At 49.6% G+C, this 22,748-nt stretch overlaps 2 protein-coding genes and 1 long non-coding RNA gene across 10 annotated transcripts; all 3 read left to right on the top strand.

Annotated features, from left to right (window-relative positions):
• The first annotated feature begins 292 nt into the window (after positions 1 to 292).
• Positions 293 to 1,044, top strand: LOC134020916 (uncharacterized). Its single transcript, XR_009930457.1, has 2 exons — positions 293 to 698; positions 838 to 1,044. It is a non-coding gene; the product is annotated as an uncharacterized LOC134020916 (long non-coding RNA).
• Positions 1,045 to 2,741: 1,697 nt separating this feature from the next.
• On the top strand, positions 2,742 to 15,548 carry anln2 (anillin, actin binding protein 2). Of its 8 annotated transcripts, none has more exons than XM_062461246.1 (27): positions 2,742 to 2,918; positions 3,425 to 3,534; positions 3,675 to 3,830; positions 3,996 to 4,067; positions 4,361 to 4,440; positions 4,548 to 4,647; positions 5,152 to 5,306; positions 5,571 to 5,663; positions 6,061 to 6,147; positions 7,056 to 7,167; positions 7,402 to 8,349; positions 8,731 to 9,041; positions 9,140 to 9,234; positions 9,309 to 9,438; positions 9,657 to 9,792; positions 10,229 to 10,414; positions 10,509 to 10,635; positions 10,834 to 10,882; positions 11,018 to 11,071; positions 11,952 to 11,984; positions 12,093 to 12,114; positions 12,254 to 12,363; positions 13,010 to 13,063; positions 13,221 to 13,307; positions 13,386 to 13,493; positions 14,117 to 14,262; positions 14,485 to 15,548. In XM_062461246.1, the coding sequence occupies exons 2-27, from the start codon at positions 3,444 to 3,446 to the stop codon at positions 14,636 to 14,638; spliced, it is 3,696 nt and encodes a 1,231-aa protein (XP_062317230.1). In that variant the 5' UTR covers positions 2,742 to 2,918; positions 3,425 to 3,443; the 3' UTR covers positions 14,639 to 15,548. The 8 variants fall into 8 exon arrangements, with proteins under 8 accessions (XP_062317230.1, XP_062317228.1, XP_062317229.1 ...); XM_062461244.1 differs by having other exon boundaries at positions 4,545 to 4,647; XM_062461245.1 differs by having other exon boundaries at positions 2,743 to 2,918; positions 4,545 to 4,647; positions 7,059 to 7,167.
• A 1,380-nt stretch (positions 15,549 to 16,928) lies between these two features.
• On the top strand, positions 16,929 to 22,714 carry exoc3l1 (exocyst complex component 3-like 1). The gene is made up of 14 exons (XM_062461243.1): positions 16,929 to 17,185; positions 17,834 to 18,009; positions 18,091 to 18,310; positions 18,498 to 18,716; positions 18,856 to 19,058; positions 19,165 to 19,454; positions 19,676 to 19,787; positions 20,016 to 20,141; positions 20,218 to 20,318; positions 20,444 to 20,560; positions 20,868 to 21,138; positions 21,554 to 21,709; positions 21,812 to 21,945; positions 22,141 to 22,714. Exons 1-14 carry the CDS (start codon positions 17,146 to 17,148, stop codon positions 22,322 to 22,324), a joined length of 2,349 nt encoding a protein of 782 aa, XP_062317227.1. The 5' UTR covers positions 16,929 to 17,145; the 3' UTR covers positions 22,325 to 22,714.
• Positions 22,715 to 22,748: the final 34 nt, after the last annotated feature.

The following is a 22,748-nucleotide window of genomic DNA, read 5'->3' as shown; positions in this document are numbered from 1 at the left end:
TGTGGTCACTACATACACATCTTGCAATTCATCTAATGCTTTTATACAGTTCATTGCACATGGTGAATCACATGAAGTGGTTTCTTGATATACGCCATAATCTATGTGTTAACTTAATGTTAACTTCCACATCTCTCACCCTATACCATACCTCGCAAAGACATTCCAGTAAACATTCAGACACACGCAATTACCTATGCCAAGAGTATATTTTCTCAGGACCGCTCTCCTATTAGGTTTTTCCTGAATCATAAGGTAGACTATGCCCCCCCTCCACAGTCTCTGTATGGTTCCTCTACCCTACACAGTCTGTCTGGTTCCTCTACCCTACACAGTCTGTCTGGTTCCTCTACCCTACACAGTCTGTCTGGTTCCTCTACCCTACACAATCTGTCTGGTTCCTCTACCCTACACAGTCTGTCTGGTTCCTCTACCCTACACAGTCTGTCTGGTTCCTCTACCCTACACAGTCTCTGTATGGTTCCTCTACCCTACACAGTCTGTCTGGTTCCTCTACCCTACACAGTCTGTCTGGTTCCTCTACCCTACACAGTCTGTCTGGTTCCTCTACCCTACACAGTCTGTCTGGTCCCTCTACCCTACACAGTCTGTCTGGTTCCTCTACCCTACACAATCTGTCTGGTTCCTCTACCCTACACAGTCTGTCTGGTTCCTCTACCCTACACAGTCTCTGTATGGTTCCTCTACCCTACACAGTCTGTATGGTTCCTTTACCCTACACAGTCTGTATGGTTCCTCTACCCTACACAGTCTGTCTGGTTCCTCTACCCTACACAGTCTGTATGGTTCCTCTACCCTACACAGTCTCTCACTGAGACGCTCCCTCGGTCTGTTTTACCCTCTCTTCTCCAGAACCTCCTAGTGAACTCGATGTGACATTAGAAGTTGTTTTTTATTGTCGTTTTCTTTTATTTGTACTCTGTTTTCAGCTTTATGCTGTTCTTCATTTTATTATCATCTGTTCTCTCTATCTAACTGTACATTATTAATATTAAAGTTGAGAAGATTATGCTTCAAGACAAATGTGTGCTCCCTATCTTTGGAATCCTAATTCCACATAGATTTCACATGAACAATGTCAGTACAATTGCAGGTGTATTGTATCAGACATATCTCTTAGTAATCAATTATTAATGGAAATTCTTTATTACAATTAAATACATTGTTATTATAGCACTGTTAAATCAAAGGGTAAACAAATGACAATTGATGATGAAGAACATAGATACGTTTGGAATGAAAAGGTAGCCATGAACAGTATTTGCCTTATTACATACATTATAATGTAAATAACTTTAAAGTTCCTTCTTGACTCTCAACTCGACTGATTTTGTAAAAAGATATGTTAGAATCAGGACCATGATTGATGAGTTTAGCCATGCATGTGTAATTAACTATAGAGTAAAAAAAGAAGGGGGGGGGGGGGGGGGTTATGTTTAGTTACTCTTTAAGGCACTTTTATAAAACACCGTAAGCAGGGCCAAGCAAATAGTCTTCTTAGTGGCAACATTAATCCTTAAACAACAAAGACAATAGAAACACTCGTTGGAAAACAAAATTAATGTTTTGTTTTAACGGAGACCAGACATTTTTCTAACATGATTTCAGAATAGATTTTGTCCAATAGTAGGCCATGTATCAGGGGTGTAGCAACAAGGGGGCCTGGGTGGAATAGGCTCCCTCCTTTACATGTCCAGACCCGCAAGATTTCTGATTTCTTACAATAAAAAATCTATTAAATTGCGGACTTGTTGAGATATAGATTAATAAAAAGTATTTCCGGTTTTGTGAGTTCCCCTTCAGAATAATAGTATGGCCTGAGATATGCAATTTTTAGAATTTGCTGGCGTACTCTGAGCATGTTCAAAATTAAAATAACTGGCTATATTCAACATGTGAACAACAACATACTTTAATAGAATTAATAACTTTGTGCCAACCTAATGTTATTAACATGAGCCGTTTACATATGAAAAGCCAAACTATAGTTTGGCTTTTCATAAAAACATAAAAGCATTTTGGGCAAATGAGGTCTGCATATGAACCGCCCCAATATAAGCAGTAGAATTGAGAAATATAGGTTACTTAGTTAACGTTGCAGTTACGGACTGGCAACGTCACAAAATTACGTTGCTAGGAGGTCGCGGTTACGGACTGGCAACGTCGGGAAATGACGTTGCTAGGAGGTCGCGGTTACAGACTGGCAACGTCGGAAAATTACGTTGCTAGGAGGTCGCGGTTACGGACTGGCAACGTCGGAAAATGACGTTGCTAGGAGGTCGCGGTTACAGACTGGCAACGTCGGAAAAATAACGTTGCCACGACGTCGCGGTTACGGACTGGCAACGTCACAAGATTACGTTGCGGTTACGTTCTGGCGTCCCACAGATGCACGGTCCCGCAACGTCGCCAAAGACGTTGCGGCAACGTATGTTTGGTCATCGAGTGACGTTGCGGCAACGTAAGGGCAACGTAACTGTGTTAGCTGGGTAACTCTTGTGCCCTCCAACTGTGGGTCATACCTATGTACATACAAATATCATACTTTTGATACCTTATTCGTCTGCACAGACCTTTGCTTTGCCTTCTCAGCATTAGTGACATTTTTGACTCAGGAGAGGGTGAAAGGAGCCGTACTATGTTGTAGCTTCCACTCATTCAGGGACACTGTTTTTTATAACCTTGTAGTACTAGGTTGATGAACGTTTATAATGTTGATAAACGTACCAATAGCATTACTTTCCTCCTTCAGACAAACGTACTTTTGTCCTGTGACATTTTATTTTGAAAGCTAGATCAACCGGAAACGACAGTCCTTATTGACTCTAGGTTCAACTGCGCTCAACCCGCTGAAATTCAAAGTTTGACGGGAAAGGGAGCGGTGTCAAAATACCACGGTATGCTTTCCTTACTTGTCTTTAAAGACAGTTTTTACGTGTAGCTAATTGTATCAAGTAACTCACCGACTATCTGAACTACCGTTCTGTTGAGGTAGTAGAAAACAAGTTGCTTACAGTATACCGACAGCGATGGAATGAAATACTCCATTGACTAGCAAGCTAACTTACTGTTAGCGCTAGTTTTGAGATAGCTAGACTAGCTAACTAGCTACTAGTAGGCTAGTCTTGCTAGAAAGTGACATTTTCAAAGAAAATTTGGGTCGTTTTACTCAACTCTACTGAGCGAAAGTACAGTAGGTAAATACAGTTATTTTGATCATCCTGGCTGGGGCTGATGCCAAGTAATATTCAAATTATTAATTAATCTGGTCAGTTAGGCTAGCTAGCCTTGTCTACATGTATGGGCGTACGTTTATGTGTTTATTTATACTGTGTGCTAACGTTATTTTAAAATATAGTAGCTAACATTACCGTGAGCTGAGGAAATTGTTATTTCGTGACAGCAACTCTCACGCTGTTAATATGGATGTGGACGACAGCACAGGGACATCAGGTCCCTTAAAGAGACAAAGAGAACCATTCTCCGATATCGAGGAAAATGTGCCCATATCTGGTGAGTGTGCTGACCTTTGACTCTGATCGTATGTTTGTCATGACATTGCATGTTTGTTTAGAGAGCTGTTTTTGCTGAACACACATATGCAACCAAACTCTCATGAAATGGTCTTGTCTTGGTGTGTGTTTGTATGTCAGACGGGAAAGATGAGCAGAAACGAAGACGCCTGGAGTCGTCCAGCCAGGAAAACTGGAGTCCCAAGCCATCATCTCTGGGCCGGTCCCTGGAACTGGAGGTCAAACCAGACACCCCTGCCCTACCGTCTGTCCGGCAGCTCATCCAGAGGCGTGAAGGTATTGATAATGTTTTAAATCTATTAAATGATTACATGGAAATATAGAAACTTGATTATGAGGAATTTGATCAAATATGGAAATTTGAGAAACTCAAAACTACTAGTCTTCCTAGAGAGGACAGGAGGATGGACAGTCAGTATAACAGAGAACTTTTTTCTGTAGGAATGCCCCCGCTGGCCCAGAGGTTCCTGTCTGATCCTGGTTACCAGGTGACGTCCTTCGCCCTCCTCACTGGTAAGCTGGAGGCTCTTTGCCTTCTCACTGAAGTAAAACCTTCCTTATCGACGCAAAATTTTCAAACTGTGATTCATCCTATTTGTAATATCTCAATTAGATGATTGTTTTGCCTCCTGTGCAGCGCTTTGGTCATCCATGGATCTTTTTAAACATGGTTCTTTACTTAATCAATAAAATTGAATAACAGCTCCACAAAGTCTTCAGTACAGGATGCCTCTTTCTCAGCCCAACTACTCCAAATGCATTGAAGGTTAGGATAAGGGAAAGAGTTGTTTGTTTTGTCTACCCAGGCAGGGAGGAGTTACAGGCGACCGGCAGCCACCAGTCCATCCCACGGCCATCTTACACCCCCCGTAACCGATCCAGCCTCGTCAGTACACATTCCACCCAACCCATTCTGTAGCCTACTATTCTCCTGTCTGATCTGCCTGCGTGTTCGGCTGCAGAGCTACAGTAACTGGTTTGACTGTCCAGCAGGAAGACTGCAAGGCTGGGACCAATCAGGTGAATGATGGCAGCTTCACCGAAGTGGCTGTCCCTGCGCAGTCCCCTAAGGATGGAAGCCTGGACCACACAGGTGAGATTTATCCCCTAAAGAGTTTATATATTTATTTTAATTTTAAGGATGGGGCAACCTCCTGTAGGTTTCCGCTCCAATCCCAATTGTAAATGACTTAATTTATCTTAATAACCAATATATCGTTAGAGTTTGAAAACCTAGAACATAGAGAATCTACCGGACAATGTTTCTCCAGGAACAGGGTTTTAATACCCCTGATGTTGAACAGAGCTACCTATCTTTATGAGCCTGTGACTGTCCAACAGGTGAGGGGAATATCGAGGGAGGGGAATATCTATATTGTTGAATGCTTTATTTTTATGTAATTTTTTAAATTATTTGTTGCCCCTTGTGCAGCGCTTGGTCATCCATGGTTCTTTTTAAACATGCTCTATGAATACATATTGATCGATTAACAGCTACATAAAGTCTTCAGTAGAGGATGCATCTTTCTCAGGCCATCTACTTCAAATGCATTGAAGGTTAGGATAAGGGAAAGAGTCGCTTGTTTTGTCTACCCAGGCAGGGAGGAGTTACAAGCGACCGGCAGCCACCAGTCCGTCCCACGGCCATCTAACAGCTGCCCCCGTAACCGATCCAGCCTCGTCATTGACATGCATCAGAAACTGCAGAGCAGCGTGACTCCCAGCTCCAAGCAAGCCTCTCGCATACGCCAGGTCTGTTACCAGGGGGGTGATCACTTGGCAACCTGGGAGAGTACATATCGTAAGAGATCAGATAGTTCACTAAGGGGATATTCCACCGATTAGGAGTAGCCTGTTCATACAAGCCCTGAGCTTCATTCATGCAGAGGTCTTTACTCCAGTCAAATGGAGTTAGTTTTACATCTATATATACAATGCATACCAAAGTGCCAATGGAAATCGATTCTTAAGATTCCTGTGAAGTTTAAACGTACGTTTCCATCCCCGACCAATCAGGAGAGGGAGGAGGAGCTCCGCCTCCTAAGGTCCCAGCCAATCAGTGATAATGCCTGGCTGAAGAGAAGCTACTCTGACTCCTCTCTAGCTAAGGTAAGTTTCGTGTTGCTCCTCTCGACTGCAGTTATGTTTCTCTCCAAAGGTTTTCAGTAGATCCCATATTCGGACCCTGAACACCCCTCAAACTTGTCCTTATCTAACTTTAGGTGCGGTTAGTTTACAGCAGGTTTCTGCCTGATGGGCAGGGTGGCTATTTTAAGACTGTTTATGTCCCAGTTAAACCAAGGGAAAGTATGCTAGAGCAGTGGTTCTCAATCCTGGTCCTCGGGACCCCCTGCCCTGCATGTTAGATGTTTCCCTGCTCCAAGACACCTGATTCAAATAAATGGTCGTTATCAGGCTTGGATAACGACCATTCATTTGAATCAGGTGTGTTGGACTGGGCTAGAGACCTACATCCACTCTCCCACCACCTTTTAAATCCTCCCAGGTGGGTACCTCCCACTCCACCCCATCCTTCAGCTGGTTGGTTGGGAGGGGCAAGATGCATCTATGGCCTCCACTACAGCCCAGTGACGTGAGTCTAGGTTTACCCAAGAATGAGTGCACTCACTGGGGCTGGGGTCACCCAGGAATGAGGGCACTCACTGGGGCTGGGTCACCCAGGAATGAGGGCACTCACTGGGGCTGGGTCACCCAAAAATGAGGGCACTCACTGGGGCTGGGGTCACCCAGGAATGAGGACATATATCGGGGTGGGTCACCCAGGAATGAGGGCATATATCGGGGTGGGTCACCCAGGAATGAGGGCATATATCGGGGTGGGTCACCCAGGAATGAGGGCACATATCGGGGTGCGTCACCCAGGAATGAGGGCATATATCGGGGTGGGTCACCCAGGAATGAGGGCACATATTGGGGTGGGTTACCCAGGAATGAGGGCACATATTGGGGTGGGTCACCCAGGAATGAGGACACTCAAAGGAGTTCCAGGTGGTGCCATCTATAGTCGAAACTGGTCTATGATGCTTTAGTTCTTCCAGTCCGTTTTGTCCGGATCACTGGGGTGTCACATGCCAGGCAGGTGCACTGTCATGATACTGTCACATGCCAGGCAGGTGCACTGTCATGATACTGTCACATGCCAGGCAGGTGCACTGTCATGATACTGTCACATGCCAGGCAGGTGCACTGTCATGATACTGTCACATGCCAGGCAGGTGCACTGTCATGATACTGTCACATGCCAGGCAGATGCACTGTCATGATACTGTCACATGCCAGGCAGGTGCACTGTCATGATACTGTCACATGCCAGGCAGGGTTCACCGTTTGGGGTTTTACTTCATAATATCATGTACTGTAGATGCACTCATAACTCCTAAAGACACATTCCACCCAACGCATTCTGTACCCTACTATGCGCCTGTCCCCTCTGCCTGCGTGTTTGGCAGCAGAGCTACAGTAACTGGTTTGACTGTCCAGCAGGAAGACTGCAAGGCTGGGACCAGTCATGTGAATGACGGCAGCTTCACCGCAGTGGCTGTCCCTACGCAGTCCCCTGATGGAGTGGAGGATGGAAGCCTGGACAACACAGGTGAGATTTATCCCCTAAATCGTTTTTTTAAGGGGGTGGGCAACCTCCCGCAGGTTTCCGCTCCAATCCCAATTGTAAATGACTTAATTTATCTTAATAACCAATATATCGTTAGAGTTTGAAAACCTAGAACGTAGAGAATCTACCGGACAATGTTTCTCCAGGAACAGGGTTTTAATACCCCTGATGTTGAACAGAGCTACCTATCTTTATGAGCCTCTGACTGTCCAACAGGTGAGGGGAGAACATCTTCAGCTCAGATGATTCATGCCTCTGTTCCAGAGGCAGTGCTAGTTGAGACAGACACTTCACCGATCCACCAGCGGGGGGCAGCAGAGACAGAGAGCTTAGTGGAAGTGAAGGCCACCACAGCTGGTGAGATCCAGGGTGAAGTTGATGCTTGTTCAGAGGCAGAACAGAAAGAGGCAGAGCCGGTAACCTCAGATACAGACCATGGAGACCTGGTGCTGCATGCTACGGAGCAGGCAGGAGAGACCCCCAGCAGTGAGGAGCAGGCAGGAGAGACCCCCAGCAGTGAGGAGCAGGCAGGAGAGACCCCCAGCAGTGAGGAGCAGTCAGGAGAGACCCCCAACAGTGAGGAGCAGGCAGGAGAGACCCCCAGCAGTGAGGAGCAGGCAGGAGCGACCCCCAGCAGTGAGGAGCAGGCAGGAGAGACCCCCAGCAGTGAGGAGCAGGCAGGAGAGACCCCCAGCAGTGAGGAGCAGGCAGGAGAGACCCCCAGCAGTGAGGAGCAGGCAGGAGAGACTCTTAGCAGTGAGGAGCAGCCAGGAGAGACCCCCAACAGTGAGGAGCAGGCAGGAGAGACTCTTAGCAGTGAGGAGCAGCCAGGAGAGACCCCCAACAGTGAGGAGCAGGCAGGAGAGACTCCTAGCAGTGAGGAGCAGGAGGACATGATTAAAGAGCAGACAGGAGAGGCTCCTAGCAGTGAGGAGCAGGAGGACATGTTGGAGGAGCGGGCAGGAGAGACCCCTAGCAGCCAAGAACAGGATGAGGAGACAGGAGAGGCCCCCAGAGAGGAGGAGCAGATAGCGGAGGTCCAGTCAGTGAGCAGCAGTCTGAAGAAGGTGGGGTTTGTCCTGGAGCCAGAGCTCATCAATGACTCTGCGGTGCAGTCTGAGCCGGACTCCTCTTACGACTCCTCTAGGGAAGATGCTATGTCAGGTGAGACTGCAGGTGTGGGTCAGGCCATGGTGGGCAGCAGCTAGCTCGGCAGGGGGGTTCACCAGTACGGTCATTCACACATGGGCACAGGTTAGGCATGGACGTGTTGGGTGAAACCACTTGGGCATGGTTAAGATTATAATTGGTGTGCGTCGACTTTCAGTTTCTCAGTGGGGTGGTTGTGGGCACTTGTTTGCACTGGTGTCACCATTTCTCTCAAATCAACCGTTGGCAGTGGCAAATAATGGCTTTTGTGTCGGCCTCTACGTGTGACAATCCCTATCTACTGTCTAGTTGTGCTCTTACCGGTTTGGAAGGCCAGGTAAGCTCCGCCCCCCCGGTTGTGTGATGGTAACCGAGGGGGGTGTGGTTCGTCCCCAGATTTCAGCTCCCACGATGAGACCAACACGGCTGAGATGATCGACCAGATGTTTGAGGAGGTGCTGGAGATGGCCACAGGCGGCTGTCAGGAGGATCACGACAGCGGCATAGCAGCCGGCTCTACAGAGAAGGACGTGAGGGAACCCCTGCCTGATGAGGAGGAGGAGGAGGGAGAGGAGGGAGAGGAGGAGGAGGAGGAGGAGGAGGAGGAGAGAAGGGATGTGGACACCAGTGGAGATGATCTGACCTTCCCTCCTAGTGGGATCCTCTCACCCCTCGGCAAGTCTGTGGAGGCTGTGGTCACTCCCATGGTGAGCGCTGGTGGTAGTCCACCTAGCCGACACGCATTGTACTCTGGCCATTGGGCTGTTTGTGGATGTCTAATGCAAGCGACGTGGTCTCTCCACAGAGACTGGCTGCCAGCCAGCTGTCCAATCCTGCCTCGCTGCTGTTGACCCCTAAGGAGCAGACCACCCCACCTCCAGATACTGCTCCTCTCTACAGGTTAGTCACACTTCTGCCGCCCAACCCTATCCTTCTAGATGCCGGTCATGACAGCGTTTCTAAATATTTTACAGCATCGACGCCTACCGCACCCAGAGTCAGAGCACCAAGCCGGACATTGTAATTGTGACTCCAGGGGTACAGAGGCAGAACCCAGACAAGACCCAGACCAAGCCATCTATCAACACTAAGGAAAGAATCCTGGTGGGTACCAGGACTGAACTGGATGTGTGTCTGCGTGCTGGTGGTGGTGTTGACTAGAGCAGTGGGCATATTCATGATCAGCAGATTCACTAATAGTGGTGAAGTGTGTTGTGTGTGTGTGTGTGTGTGCGACTACAGTGGATTATTTTGATGATTACGATTTAACCTTCTTACCTTCTATTTCCTGCCTTGTGTGGCTCTGCCATGTGATTGGCCAGGCTCTAAACGAGGAGGCGGGGAAGTTGCAGACTGTGATCAGCCAGACGCTGCAGGCTCTGGGCTGCTGTACGGACGAGGTGCACGGGAGGGGCTCCCTGGAGGAAGCAGAGGCCGAGAAACTTCTATTGGTCTCCTGTACGCACACCTCACCCTCTCATACTACCCACACACCTCACCCTCTCATACTACCCACACACCTCACTCTCTCATACTACCCACACACACCTCACCCTCTCATACTACCCACACACACCTCACCCTCTCATACTACCCACACACCTCAACCTCTCATACTACCAACACACCTCACTCTCTCATACTACCCACACACCTCACCCTCTCATACTACCCACACACCTCACTCTCTCATACTACCCACACACACCTCACCCTCTCATACTACCCACACACCTCACCCTCATACGACCCACACACACCTCACCCTCTCATACGACCCACACACACCTCACCCTCTCATACGACCCACACACACCTCACCCTCTCATACGACCCACACACACCTCACCCTCTCATACTAGCCACACACCCCTCACCCTCCACTCCTCCCCAGGTGAGAAGAGGACAGCTCTCCTGGCGGAGGTTGCTCGACTGAAGGAATCGAGTTCTGAGGTGCCCAGGGCCGGAGGTGGTGATGTGGACTCCATTACCCAGGTTCCCTGTAGGGGCACGGTCAGCATCAGCAGCGTCCAGCTCCCCCTCAAGGTGGAGTTTGTGTGCTCCGCCCGGAACCGCACAGGTAGCTGCTGACCTACCTGATGTGTCTCTCTGCTGGACTCATGTATCTCACTGCTGCTGGTCAGCATGTCTCTGACTCCTGTCTCCTTTCTAAGGCCGGCCCAGCCACTTCTTCTTTGTCCTGATTCGCTATGGAGCCTGTGACATCGTTGCAACACCATTGGCCACGGCAGCTAATGCCATGAACGGTGACACCATCTCCTTCTCCACCTCCATCACCCTGTAAGTCGTTGTGCCCCCCCCCTCCCCAAACTCCAGTCAGACCTGAAATTAAGCTGTTGACTAGTATTTAGTGTTTTGGAGCATGTTTTGTATGTGTTAGTAATGTTTAATTGAGTCGTCATAGCAGTGTGTTGGCATGCTGTCATCAGTCCCTAAACACCATGTTTACCTGACTGACTGTGTTCATATGCATTCCAGGAAGGACATTCGCTCAAACTTTGAGATAGATGTGGAAGTCTACAGCCTGGTGAGAGAAACAGTTATAATCTCCAGTACTGCTACTAGTTCAACTGGTGTTCTAGAGGCAGTGAGAGGGTTACCTGTCATGCTGTGGATGTAAAGTACATGCCGATGTTCTAATGTTTGACCATGTCCTCTTCAGTCTCATACATCTGGGAACGCCTGTCCTGTGGAGCGAAGCACTGCCAAGTCACGAGTAAGCATATTCCCTAGTGCTGTCAGTTAAACGCGTTATTTACGGTGTTAGCGCAAACCCATTTTAACGGCGGAAACAAATTTTATCGCAAGATTAACGTTCTTTTTGGCCTTGCAAACTTTGTCGTATCACATGCTGTTGCAACAACCAGTGACGTTAGAAAAACTACAACACCACACCGGATCTAGCTAGACCGGAAACAGAACAACAGGCACGCCGCACACACTTGGGCTTGCGAGCCGGCTAAAGAGTAGTAGGCTAACGTTACGTTTTGAGTGGATGGCGAGCGCAAGACGCCAAAATGGATGCCAATAAGATTCTGAATGGAAAGTTTAATTGTAAAAAGTTGCCAAATGGTTCCATTGACAAGACCAAAGTGATCTGTGTGTTTTGTCGTTGTGAACTAAGCTATCATCGCAGCACGTCCAGTCTGAAATACCACTTGATGGCCAAGCACACAGCTGATGCCAATTCTCCGCCTCCTCGTCAATAAAAAAAAAAAAACATTTGCACTAAGCAATCCGATCCACTTTTCCAAGTTGATAAGAGCATTAAAATGAGAAAAAATTATGGGACAAAAAGAAATCAAGGGACATTTAGAATAGATAAAAATGTGCGATTAATTGCAATTTAATCGCGAGTTAACTATGACATTAAGCGATTAATCGCGATTAAATATTTTTATCGTTTGACATCACTAATATCCACTGGATGCTCCAGATAGATTTATAAATATATATACACATATACACACACACACTACTAAACACTATATATGCTCCAGATACTGTATATACACTAACATAAAGTATACTCTGACAAGGATTAGATGATCTGATACTTTGTGATTGCACCTAACGAGGGTCATCTGTCTCCTCAGGTCACCCCGAGGAAGTTACTGAACACCTTCTCAGTAAGTGTGTTTTTGTCTCGCCCTGGTGGCGTTGTGTTAGTAGTGATCATCTCTTGAGAATGGACTACTTGACTGTCTTTATGACGAAATAACTGTTTTCCTTTTTAGAAGTCCAACCACAGCGGGCCATGTAAGTGCACTGCCGCTCGTTTCCATCTTTCCATGATTTAGCTTTCAATAACTGGTTGAATGGTTCAATTCCTTCCAGCTGTCATAGTTCAAATGTACCTGCTTGAACAGAACATGATCTCCTCTCCTGTCTCATCCAGCCTCCGGGCTGCCCGCCAGGAGCGCTCGACGCTCCAGTAACTTCAGTCTGGTTGGCTCCCACAAGATCACCCTGGACTCCCTGGGCCAGAACAAGTTCCCCCTGGACAAGGTGCTGGTCTGCCCCCCCCCCCCCGGAACCTGCTCTGCGTACCTGACCTTCAGGGTGGGCGCACCAGGGTTACCCTGTCCCCCCGACTCCTGCCTGAAACTTGACCTTGACACGCACTCTCATTCACTCCTTTACTCACTCACTCCTTCACTCACTCCTTAACTCACTCCTTAACTCACTCACTATTTTACTCACTCACTCCTTAACTCACTCACTCCTTAACTCACTCACTCCTTAACTCACTCACTCCTTAACTCACTCACTCCTTAACTCACTCACTCCTTAACTCACTCACTCCTTCACTCACTCACTCCTTCACTCACTCACTCCTTCACTCACTCACTATTTTAATCACTCACTCCTTAACTCACTCACTCCTTCACTCACTCACTATTTTACTCACTCACTCCTTAACTCACTCAATCCTTAACTCACTCACTCCTTAACTCACTCACTCCTTTACTCAGTCTGGTCTGGAGGAAAGCACAGTGACCAGATTATGACGATCCCTGGGTTTAACCGTTTTTCACACAGTGTGTTAAAGTTTCCACCTGGGTGGGGTCACTGGTGATGTAATTTGTGTCACCCTCCTTTCTCTCTCTCTCTCTCTCTCTTCCCCTCCCCACCCCCCTCTCTTGTTTCTCAGATGAAGTTTGAAGGCAAAATCCGGAAGCTTCTGGGAGATGAGTTTCAGGAAAAGGTTTCACTTTCACTCACTGTCACCACCTCCACTTATCTCCTCTCACTCACTGTTTAGGGAGGACTGGCATGCAGCTGTGAGCACGTTGCCCTAATATGTGGAGCTTGATGAAGTTGCATGCTCGTGTGTGTGTGTGTCCATCCTTCCCTGTGCCCAGGTTCCCTTCCTGTCTCCTCTGGAGGGAAGCATTTACCTGCGTCTGGACAGCGAGGGGCACTCCAACGTCCAGCACCAAGGCTTCTTGGTCAGTCCCCTCTCCTAACCTTCCATCCTCACACACTTAAGTCAACCACTTACACTGTTACTTTCTCTCTCCGACTAGACCATGTTCGAGGTGGTGAATGAGTTTGGGGCGTGGCACCGCCGGTTCTTTGTCTTGAAAGGCGGCCACATGTTCTACTGGAACCACCCCAACGACCAGGGCAGCAAGGTGGGCACAGGCCACAGCCTGAACCCCCCTGTTCGATCAGATCTGGATGTCTACCTTGAGCTCGGTATTAAAGACAATACTGTGTGTTCGGACACCGACTCTGCTCTTGCCTCCCTCCCCATCTCTTCTGCTCCTCCTCCTTCCCCATCTCTACTGCTCCTTCTCCTTCCCCATCTCTACTGCTCCTCCCCTCCTCCTCCCTCCCCATCTCTTCTGCTCCTCCTCCTTCCCCATCTCTTCTGCTCCTCCTCTCCTCCTCCCTCCCCATCTCTTCTGCTCCTCCTCCTTCCCCATCTCTACTGCTCCTCCCCTCCTCCTCCCTCCCCATCTCTTCTGCTCCTCCTCCTTCCCCATCTCTTCTGCTCCTCCTCTCCTCCTCCCTCCCCATCTCTTCTGCTCCTCCTCCTTCCCCATCTCTTCTGCTCCTCCCTCCCCATCTCTTCTGCTCCTCCTCCTTCCCCATCTCTACTGCTCCTCCCCTCCTCCTCCCTCCCCATCTCTTCTGCTCCTCCTCCCTCCCCATCTCTTCTGTTCCTCATCTCCTCCCCATCTCTTCTGTTCCTCCTCCCTCCCCATCTCTTCTGTTCCTCCTCTCCTCCCTCTCTCCTGTCTTGGCCTCCCAGGTAGCAGAGGGCAGCATCTCCCTGTCCAGCTCCTCCAGCCAGAGTGTGAAGCCCGTCAACAGGGACTCCTGTGCCCGACCTTTCACCTTTGAACTGGTCAGCAACATCCAGACCCAGCAACAGGACGGCCACAGATCTCTGGCCAAGTAAGCGCAGCCTTGTTTCGTCTCATTCAGGTGTTCTACGAAAGCTTCCTTTCTGATGGACCACCATTTATTATACAAATAATAATAATACTGTCTGGAAACAGACAAGAGAATTCCTGTGTTTTTCGTCATATCCTTTACAAGTGCAGGCATGGACACAGACTGTACAACATGATCTCCTTCCATCCACTCATCAGTGTGTCCTCCTCCCCTGGTCGGCAGGTGCTGGTTCTGTGCGGACACGCGGCAGGAGCGGGACGAGTGGATGAACAAGCTGAACCAGGTTCTGCTGGACATTCATACCTGGAGCCACACCAACAGACAGGCCAAGAACCCTGCTTCTAGCTCGGAGAAGATGAGGGAGAGCATTCTCTAGTCCAGTGACGCCCACTTCACCCATACGCAATACCGCGCTTTATCGCCTATACAGTGATTATAGTTGGGAGTTTTTGATTTGAGGTAATCTGCCTTTTTGTTATGGGTAATTAACCTAACCTTTATGATCGAGTTTTGATTTCTCTTGAGGCTTAAATTGGAACAATGTTAGATTATATATAAAAGTATACAGGACTATAATATTCTTTCTTGGTTTTGAACTGGTTATTTGAATGTATACTCACCATGTGCCAACAGAATGTAAGCTAGAGCGACACTAACATGACTAACGCAGAAACAGGGTTCAGATAAACACTAAGTCTACAGCCTCTGTCATATAAGAGTTCAATTTAAAAACAGAGGCTATGACAGATAACAAATTCAACCTGTTTGGATGACTAGCACATGGACATCGTTAGTAAGAGGACTGCAAGTCCGGGAGGGGGGCAGGTTGAAAATATGGACTGTATTTTCTGGTGTTCCCATCTCTCAAGTGCCCCCAGTAGTCTTTAGTTGTATAGGGTCAAGACGATGGGAAGGGGGTAACCCTGGCCCAGCCCTTGACGCCTGGGATAGCAATGGCAAGGATGTATAAGGGACCTTAATAGATTCAGATAGTCTGAAATCTGTTCTTAATTAAGCCTAGCCCTGAGGCAGTCTTGCCTCGAGGCAGCGCTGCCTCGGGCACCTGCAGACGGTGAAGATGAAGGAGCCGCTGTGTAAAGTCTTCCTTGTATTTACTGGTGTTCTTTTCAATGTTATTGACTGTACTTCTGCCATATCCTTTCTCTGTATGTGTGTGTGCGTGTACATTTATATGGATGTTATTCATGTATATTCTATGCACTTGATATAAGGTACTAAGTAATAAGTAGAGAATAAAATGGCTATAACACAAATGGCACATCATAAACAAATGATTTTGATTCCTACTGTTCAGTCCTACATAAGTATTCCCTCACCCAGCGATTATTTATTCCATATATGGCAGAGCTGAAAGCAACATCACCTCATGAAAAAGCAGGAGGCTGTGTGAGATAAGTACATGGCTTAATGGATCTGAGTGAAAACCAGGAAGTGGGCCCAGGTCAGGAATGTCAGACAGGAAGTCCTCCCTGTGTTTGGTTGTGGCTATAAATACACTTCCTGTTCCCGGGAGTTTCTTGGGGACGGGGTGGGGTACCGTGTGAGGCTCAAGGTGATGACAACGTGGGTGTGGCCAGGATCACAGCTGTCACTGGCCAGTGGCTCATGGTTATGGCATTCTAGAACAATCAGGATGTGAGTGTTGTGGGTGTTCTACATTTATCAGACTATAGAACAGTTGTAAAACAGTTTTTGGTACTCAAAACAGCCAGCCTGGGAGTGTTCAATCTAGAACAATAAAACAGTCATTCATATTCTAGGACTCGGCCCCAGGGTCTTCAGAACAGACTCACTGTGTCCTCTTTGACTCCCAGCTGTGTTTGGCATCCTATAGCACCAACACCTATCAGGCTGAGTTATGGACTCCTCCACAAAGACAAGCCACTGAGGGCTCTGGGAGACACCAGGGTGTTTGTCCTGGGCCACTGAACCCAGCGCAGAGAGCTCTGGGAAACGAAAGTTGGCTCGGGAGGGGAAAAGGGTGGGGGTGGAATTGTGAAACGTCTTAGAACCCTGCAGCTGTGGAAGATCAGAGAACCTCCGTTACTCTCGCGTTCCTTAGCCTTTTCTCAACAGTGGTACAACCTTTACCCAATGTATTCTCTTTTGTTTAATGACCTATTACCCACATTTTTGTTTTTCAAGAACTGGCTACAAAACTATTTAGCAATACAGCTGTTGTCGATATTTTCGCCCAGCAAGCAAAATAATGGGTCAATAAAGGTAGCTTGGTCAACAACTCATTGGAGACTTAGATCGAAGTAATGATTTTGTGTGCGTGTGTGTTCAACATTGTAGACCATTTTAAGTAGATGGTATGCGTATTAGCATCAGTCCAAAAAAAGTCCCCAGTTAGCCTCTGGGACATTAAACCAGACCAGATCTCCCATATTTCTCTCCTCTCTGGGAAACCTCTTTCCTCAGCTCAGATGGGACTGCCCTCCTGTTCCTGTTCCTCGTACCCTCCTCTTACAGGCTCCCCCCTTTCCTGCTCCCCTTATGCCATACCCATTCCTCCCTCATTGTTGCCCTCCCCCCTTAATTTCCCACTATTCCCAGCCCTCCATGCCTTTACTGCCCTCCCCCTTTCCCTCTAGCCCTCCCCCTGCTCCCCCCCTTCCTGGCGGCCCCTGAGAAGAGGATGTGTCTGGGAGTGTGTGTGTGCGTGTGTGTGAGAGAGAGGAAGGCTGTCAGTAGAATGGATATGTGCCCTCTGTCCTCCACCCTTTCTCCTCTCTTTCTCTCCCTCCATCTCCTGCCTTCATCCCCCCTCTCTCAGTGGTGTGCCTCTGGCCATCTGGGCAGGGTTAACTCGGTGGCGGACAGGCGGACGAACAAACGGAGCGCTGACACTGTGCTTAAATGTCCGACGGGTGCCAGAATGGTGGTGAGCAACCTGAAGGTAAGAGACAGACGCCTGTACACACACACACACAGACACGCACACACTGCAGCACACACACACACGCTGCAGTCAGATATTACATGCCTCGTTCACTCACTTTGGTTTTCTCAACTTAGAAAATAATGTGCCGTTCCAGCTAACAGTTTGCTAACCAACAACCCAGCCCGATCATAATGGAGTTGAAATGTGAAGGCAGGATTGTGTGTTTACCTCCTCTGGCCCAGCCTCTGCTGAGAGAAGGGTTGTCAGCATCCAGAGATGTCTTGATGAGTGCCACAAGGCTCATTACTGTGTCTGTGTGGTGGCTGTGTGGCATGCTGCATACTTAGGCTCATTCTGCAGTGGAGCCTCATGGGTTTATTGTTGTGAGAAACTGCTGATGTCAAGAGGGGTCCTCTTACATTTTAATGATTGAGAGAGACTTCGGAGTCCCATGACCACCATTGAGACAGAGCTTGTTTGAGAGTTGTTTGTCTAATGGGCACTTAAACTCTCTCTTTCTCTCTCACACACACACACACACACACAGCATTGCTACATTGATTCATCACACACTTATGCAAGTTCCGAACATTCCTATCTATGTAGACTGAGAAACAGTCGGACTGCCTGTTGAACTAAATGAACTGAACGAATGCTTGACAGACGCAGCGGCCCCGGTGGAGGTGTGGCCGGAGGTGCAGCGGGCGGAGTGTCTGGCCCGTGGGGCGGCCTTGAAGTGGGCCTCGGGGGTGTTCTGTCGCCCGGAGCACCTCGAGAGGCTGGCCCAGTACCGCAAGAGGGAAAGCCAGAGAACAACCTCCATACACTCCAGACTCAAGGTACCCTGTCACTATGTAAATACATGCACACACATACAACACAACACACAACATTTTGAACACTGCAAGGTGTGTGTGTAGTCGGTAGTCCAGTCGTATCTGGAGGGGGTCGGCTGGGGTCTGGAGCAGCTGAGAGAGGCGAAGGCGGACCTCAAGGAGGTGGCTCACACCTTGCGGAAGACCAGGTCAGAGTCCAGCGGGAACGCAGAGGCGGTGAAGGTTCTGGAGAAGCTCAAAGACCTGTCCGTCAATCACTGTCAGCTCCTGGCTGCCGTGAGCAACCTGCCTCGCCTCTACGCCGGTGAGGCCAGATGTTGTTGTTCGGTCTGCATCCTTTCAAAACATGCTGGAGAAGCCTTGAACTGACACAGCCCTTCCTGATCTCCTCCCCAACCTTCTCTGTCCTTCTCCCTCCCCCTCCCCCTTTCTCCCTACTCCCCCTTCTTCCTTTCTCTACCTTCCCCCTTCCCCTCCCCCGCCCTCCCCAGTACGGGGCATGGTGCTGGAGACGGAGAGGCTGGTGGAGTCTCGGAGGCTGCTGGAGGCCCACAGCCGGCTGATGGAGCTGGAGTGCTGGCAGGACGACGTGCTGTGGCAGCTCCAGGAGGCTGGCTCCTCAGGGGGGGCAGCGTCTGGGCTCAGTGCCCAGGACGAGGAGCTGGTCAGGGCCTATTTCTCAGGAGTGGGCCGCCTGGTGGAGGCTCTGGGTAAGGAGACGGAGAAGGAGGAGAAAGGAGAAGGAGTTTTCAAAACATCTTGATGATGCAGCTGAAAGAATGAAATGAAAAGACTGTTTTTTCAAGGGTGATTAGTGACCAGGTCTTTCGTGGTTCTGCTGGGTCCCAGGTAAGGAACTGTGGGCAGTGGTGAGCAGTGGACTGGCTCTGGCACGCCAGAACCCCACTCCCTTTGTCTCTGCCGTTCGTATCGTGGAAAGAGAGGAGGCCCTGGACCACATGTTACTGGCGGAGAGAGGAAGTGGTAGTGGGGCTCACGGCAGACCCCTCCCGCCTGGGCGGCCGCGCTGCTGGAGAGATTGCTTTTTTCAGGTAACGGCAGTGAGGGGGATGGGGGGGGGGGGGGTTGGGGGCTGCTAAACCAGTTGTTACCTGGTCAAAGTTGTATGACATTCCCATCGCCCCTGTCTGACCTCAGGTGCTGGAGGAGGCGGTCTCCGCGCGCTTCCGGAACATGTCCTACCTGCACACTCGCGGGCCGGGCCTGGCGGGCCACTTGTCCGCCCTCCAGCACGGCATTGTGGGGGACTTGGGCACGGTCCGTCACCTCCTGGAGCACTGCGTGCCGCCACGGTACCAGCTGACGCGGGCGTACCTGCGGGCGTGTCACCACTGCCTTCAGCAGCACCTGGCACAGGTCAGCGGATGGGAGCTGGAGAGTGGGGAGATCTTTGCTGTGCTCAACTGGGTCCTGCACATCTACAACAGGTTAGTAATGTAGAGCAGAGTAGTGTAGAGCAGAGTAGAGCAGAGCAGGTCAAGTAGAGTAAAGAAGAGTAGAGTAGGGCTGGGTAGGGTGGGGTACATCAGATCAGAAAAGGCTGTTCAAACAATAGATACAATAGAATGGAAAACCGTTTTGTTCATCCAATTTCAACTGTGTGTGTGTGTGTGTGTGTATGTGTGTGTGTGTGTATGTGTGTTGGAAGTCCTGAGATGATGGGCCACCCAGATCTGGTGTGTGAGGTGGAGAACCTGGAGCCTCTTATCTCCCCAGAGGGGCTGGAGCAACTCCAGAACAAATATGTCCATAGTGTCCGGGTAAGAGGCCCTGCCTGCCTGCCTGCCTGCCTGTCTGACTAGCCTGCCTGCCTGTCTGCCGGTCTGACTACACCCTGCCTGCCTGCCTGTCTGTGTGCCTGTCTGTCGGACTATACCCTGCCTGCCTGCCTGTCTGCCTGCACCCTGTCTGCCTGCACCCTGTCTGCCTGTCTGTCTGTCTGCCTACTCGTATTCATCCTGTCTAAAGGGAATGTGTGTGTGTTCCAGAAGAGTGTGTCTGAGTGGATGCACAAGGCTCTGGAGGTGGAGCTAACAGACTGGAAGAGAGACCAGGAGCCAGACATAGACCACGAGGGTTTCTACCACACCAGCCTGCCCACCATCATCACACAGGTGTGCACACACACAGACACACATGCACCCGCAGAATACGAATCTGAGTATTAATCATGGCGCGTGTGACGGTCAGATGCTGGAGGAGAATGCTCGGGTGGCCCTGATGATCAGTGAAGCACTGAGAGATCAGACTGTCCAGATGGGGCTCTACGAGATGGAGAACCTTCTCAACAGGTGCGTCCCTCTAGTCTCTCCCGTCACTCTCACTCCAGCCCTGTCTTCCTCCCGCTCCGTTTCTCTTTCACTCGGTCTCCCTCCATCTCTCTCTCGTCACCCTCGGTCTCTCCCTGTGTTTGCAGGTTCCGCGAGGCTCTGGTGGAGTTTGGGAAGGAGCATCGCAGAGACCAGAACTCCAACAAAAACAAGCTCTACCTCCATTATCTTCTGGCTTCAATAAGCAACTGTATTATCCTCAAGTGAGATGGGGTGGGGCGTGTGTGCGTGTGCGTGCATGTGTGTGCAGATCGGTTTGCATGAGCCCATGTGTATGATTAGAACTGACCTCCCTCTCCCTCTCCCCCTCCGCCCTCCCTCTCCCTCTCCCTCTCCCTCTCCCTCTCCCTCTCCCTCTCCCTCTGCCTCTGCCTCTGCCTCTCTCTCTCCCTCTGCCTCTGTCTCTCCCTCTGCCTCTCTCTCTCCCTCTGCCTTTGCCTCTCCCTCTGCCTCTTCCTCTCCCCCTCTCCTTCTTCCTCTCCCCCTCCTCCCTCCCTCTCCCTCCCCCAGGACCTCCACAGAGCTCCTTCAGCAGCAGCAGTCTCCCCGCTCAGCAGGGCGTTTCTCCCGGACGCCCCCCAACCCGCTAGCGGCTCTGGAGCGGGCGGTGCGGCGAGCCTGCCGGCTGGTGATGGAGCAGCTGATGCTGGAGCTGCAGCCAGCCCTGCAGGGGGTGCTGTCACGTCCTTGGCTGGCTCAGGAGGACACCCTGCCCCAGCTCAGCCCTGTCCTGGAGAGGCACTTTGAGCTGTACAGATGCGTACGTCCCCCCTGCAGAGAGGTGAGAGCAGCATCTATCCCTCTGTCTATTTACCTGTCCATCCGTGAAAATAACATATCACAGTTTCCGTGTGGTCATGGTTTCTGTGTGGTCATGGTTCCTATGTGTGGTCATGGTTCCTGTGTGTGGTCATGGTTTCTGTGTGTTGTCATGGTTTCTGTGTGGTCATGGTTCCTGTGTGTGGTCATGGTTTCTGTGTGTTGTCATGGTTTCTGTGTGGTCATGGTTCCTGTGTGTGGTCATGGTTTCTGTGTGGTCATGGTTCCTGTGTGTGGTCATGGTTTCTGTGTGGTCATGGTTCCTGTGTGTGGTCATGGTTCCTGTGTGTGGTCATGGTTTCTGTGTGGTCATGGTTCCTGTGTGTGGTCATGGTTCCTGTGTGTGGTTGTCATGTGTGTGTTGTTTGTGTCTGTAGCGCCTCCTGGAGGAGAGCCAGAGGCTGGCTGTGGTGGAATATGTCCGGGTCTTCATGCAGAAGAGGTTAGTGTGCCGGAGCTCCGAGGAGAGGCAGAAGCTGGCTCAGCGCATCAGTCTGGACGCACAGCACCTCCGAGACATGTTCCAGAGACTGGTGAGGATGGGATTAACACCTGGGGGCAGCGAACAAGGACCCACACTTTGTTTTGTACGTTCACACTGATGGGTGTCTGTGTGCGCCTGGACCCATGTTCAGGAATGTGAGGGGTTGGTGGCGGAGGTGAATCCCACGGCCCTGCTGCCTGTCCTGGCTGACTTCATCCGACTCAAGGACCCCAGCATGCTGAGTCTGGAGGTGTCAGGCCTGGTGGCCAAGTACCCTGATATCAGGTCCATATACCACTGTACAGTTAAACAGTAGCCTCAATACTATAAACGTGCTACATACACTATAATCCCCTCTAAATCATGTAGGAAAATAAACATGTCATTCTGTTTATATGTACACAAAAGCTGTTTGTAGATGTATGACAGATGTCAGTATATGAGTGTGAATCCTTGTGTGTGTGTGTGTGTGTGTGTCAGTGAGGAGCATGTGTCGGTGCTTCTGGATGTACGAGGGGATGTGTCCAGGGACGTGAGAGGGACGGTTCTGGACCTGCTGGAGCAGAGCGCCCCGCCTCTCCCTCCTGGCTACAGGCCCATCTTCACAGAGATCCTGGTGCCGCCCTCCATGCCCTTCTGCCTGCCCACAGCCAAGTGTGCCTGACTGGGTCGGACTGAGGCACGAAAGCATCGATTTCAACTTTGAAAAACACTTTTTCATGGGCTTTGTAGTACAAACCAGGCTGTTGAGTCAAACGTGAGATTGTTGCTCCTGAATCGGACAGTATTATTTCGAGTTCTTTATGGAACTTCTCAGACTAGGCTTCATCTCTCTATGGGAAACCAGTCCCTCAGTGTGAATGAATAGTTCTGGAACTGGATTATTTAGTTAAAGCAAAATGGGATGTACATTTATGTCAGTGGCTAGGTCACACTGTAAGTAATCTGGAATAGCTTCAGACTATCTCCTGATTCACCAAGTGTGATTTTTTTTAACATTATGTGTAATTGTGTTTATATTCAGAGCAATGTACAATATAAAATAAATAAAAGTGACACGTATATGGTTGCATTCTGAATTCTTATTC

The sequence above is a fragment of the Osmerus eperlanus genome, chromosome 5 (assembly GCF_963692335.1).
Source record: "Osmerus eperlanus chromosome 5, fOsmEpe2.1, whole genome shotgun sequence".
Taxonomy (NCBI): domain Eukaryota; kingdom Metazoa; phylum Chordata; class Actinopteri; order Osmeriformes; family Osmeridae; genus Osmerus; species Osmerus eperlanus.
This window is presented reverse-complemented; position numbering and strand designations above follow the sequence as displayed.

What these genes read in the sequence shown, in the direction of transcription:
- anln2 (XM_062461244.1), top strand. Translation starts at nt 3,444, where the DNA reads ATGGATGTGGACGACAGCACAGGGACATCAGGTCCCTTAAAGAGACAA. An exon ending in AGGCTGTGGTCACTCCCATG is followed by an intron (nt 9,042 to 9,139) that starts GTGAGCGCTGGT and finishes GTCTCTCCACAG; the next exon opens with AGACTGGCTGCCAGCCAGCT. An exon ending in GAAACTTCTATTGGTCTCCT is followed by an intron (nt 9,793 to 10,228) that starts GTACGCACACCT and finishes ACTCCTCCCCAG; the next exon opens with GTGAGAAGAGGACAGCTCTC.
- exoc3l1 (XM_062461243.1), top strand. Translation starts at nt 17,146, where the DNA reads ATGTCCGACGGGTGCCAGAATGGTGGTGAGCAACCTGAAG. An exon ending in CCTGCCTCGCCTCTACGCCG is followed by an intron (nt 18,311 to 18,497) that starts GTGAGGCCAGAT and finishes CGCCCTCCCCAG; the next exon opens with TACGGGGCATGGTGCTGGAG. An exon ending in TGCCCACCATCATCACACAG is followed by an intron (nt 20,142 to 20,217) that starts GTGTGCACACAC and finishes TGTGACGGTCAG; the next exon opens with ATGCTGGAGGAGAATGCTCG.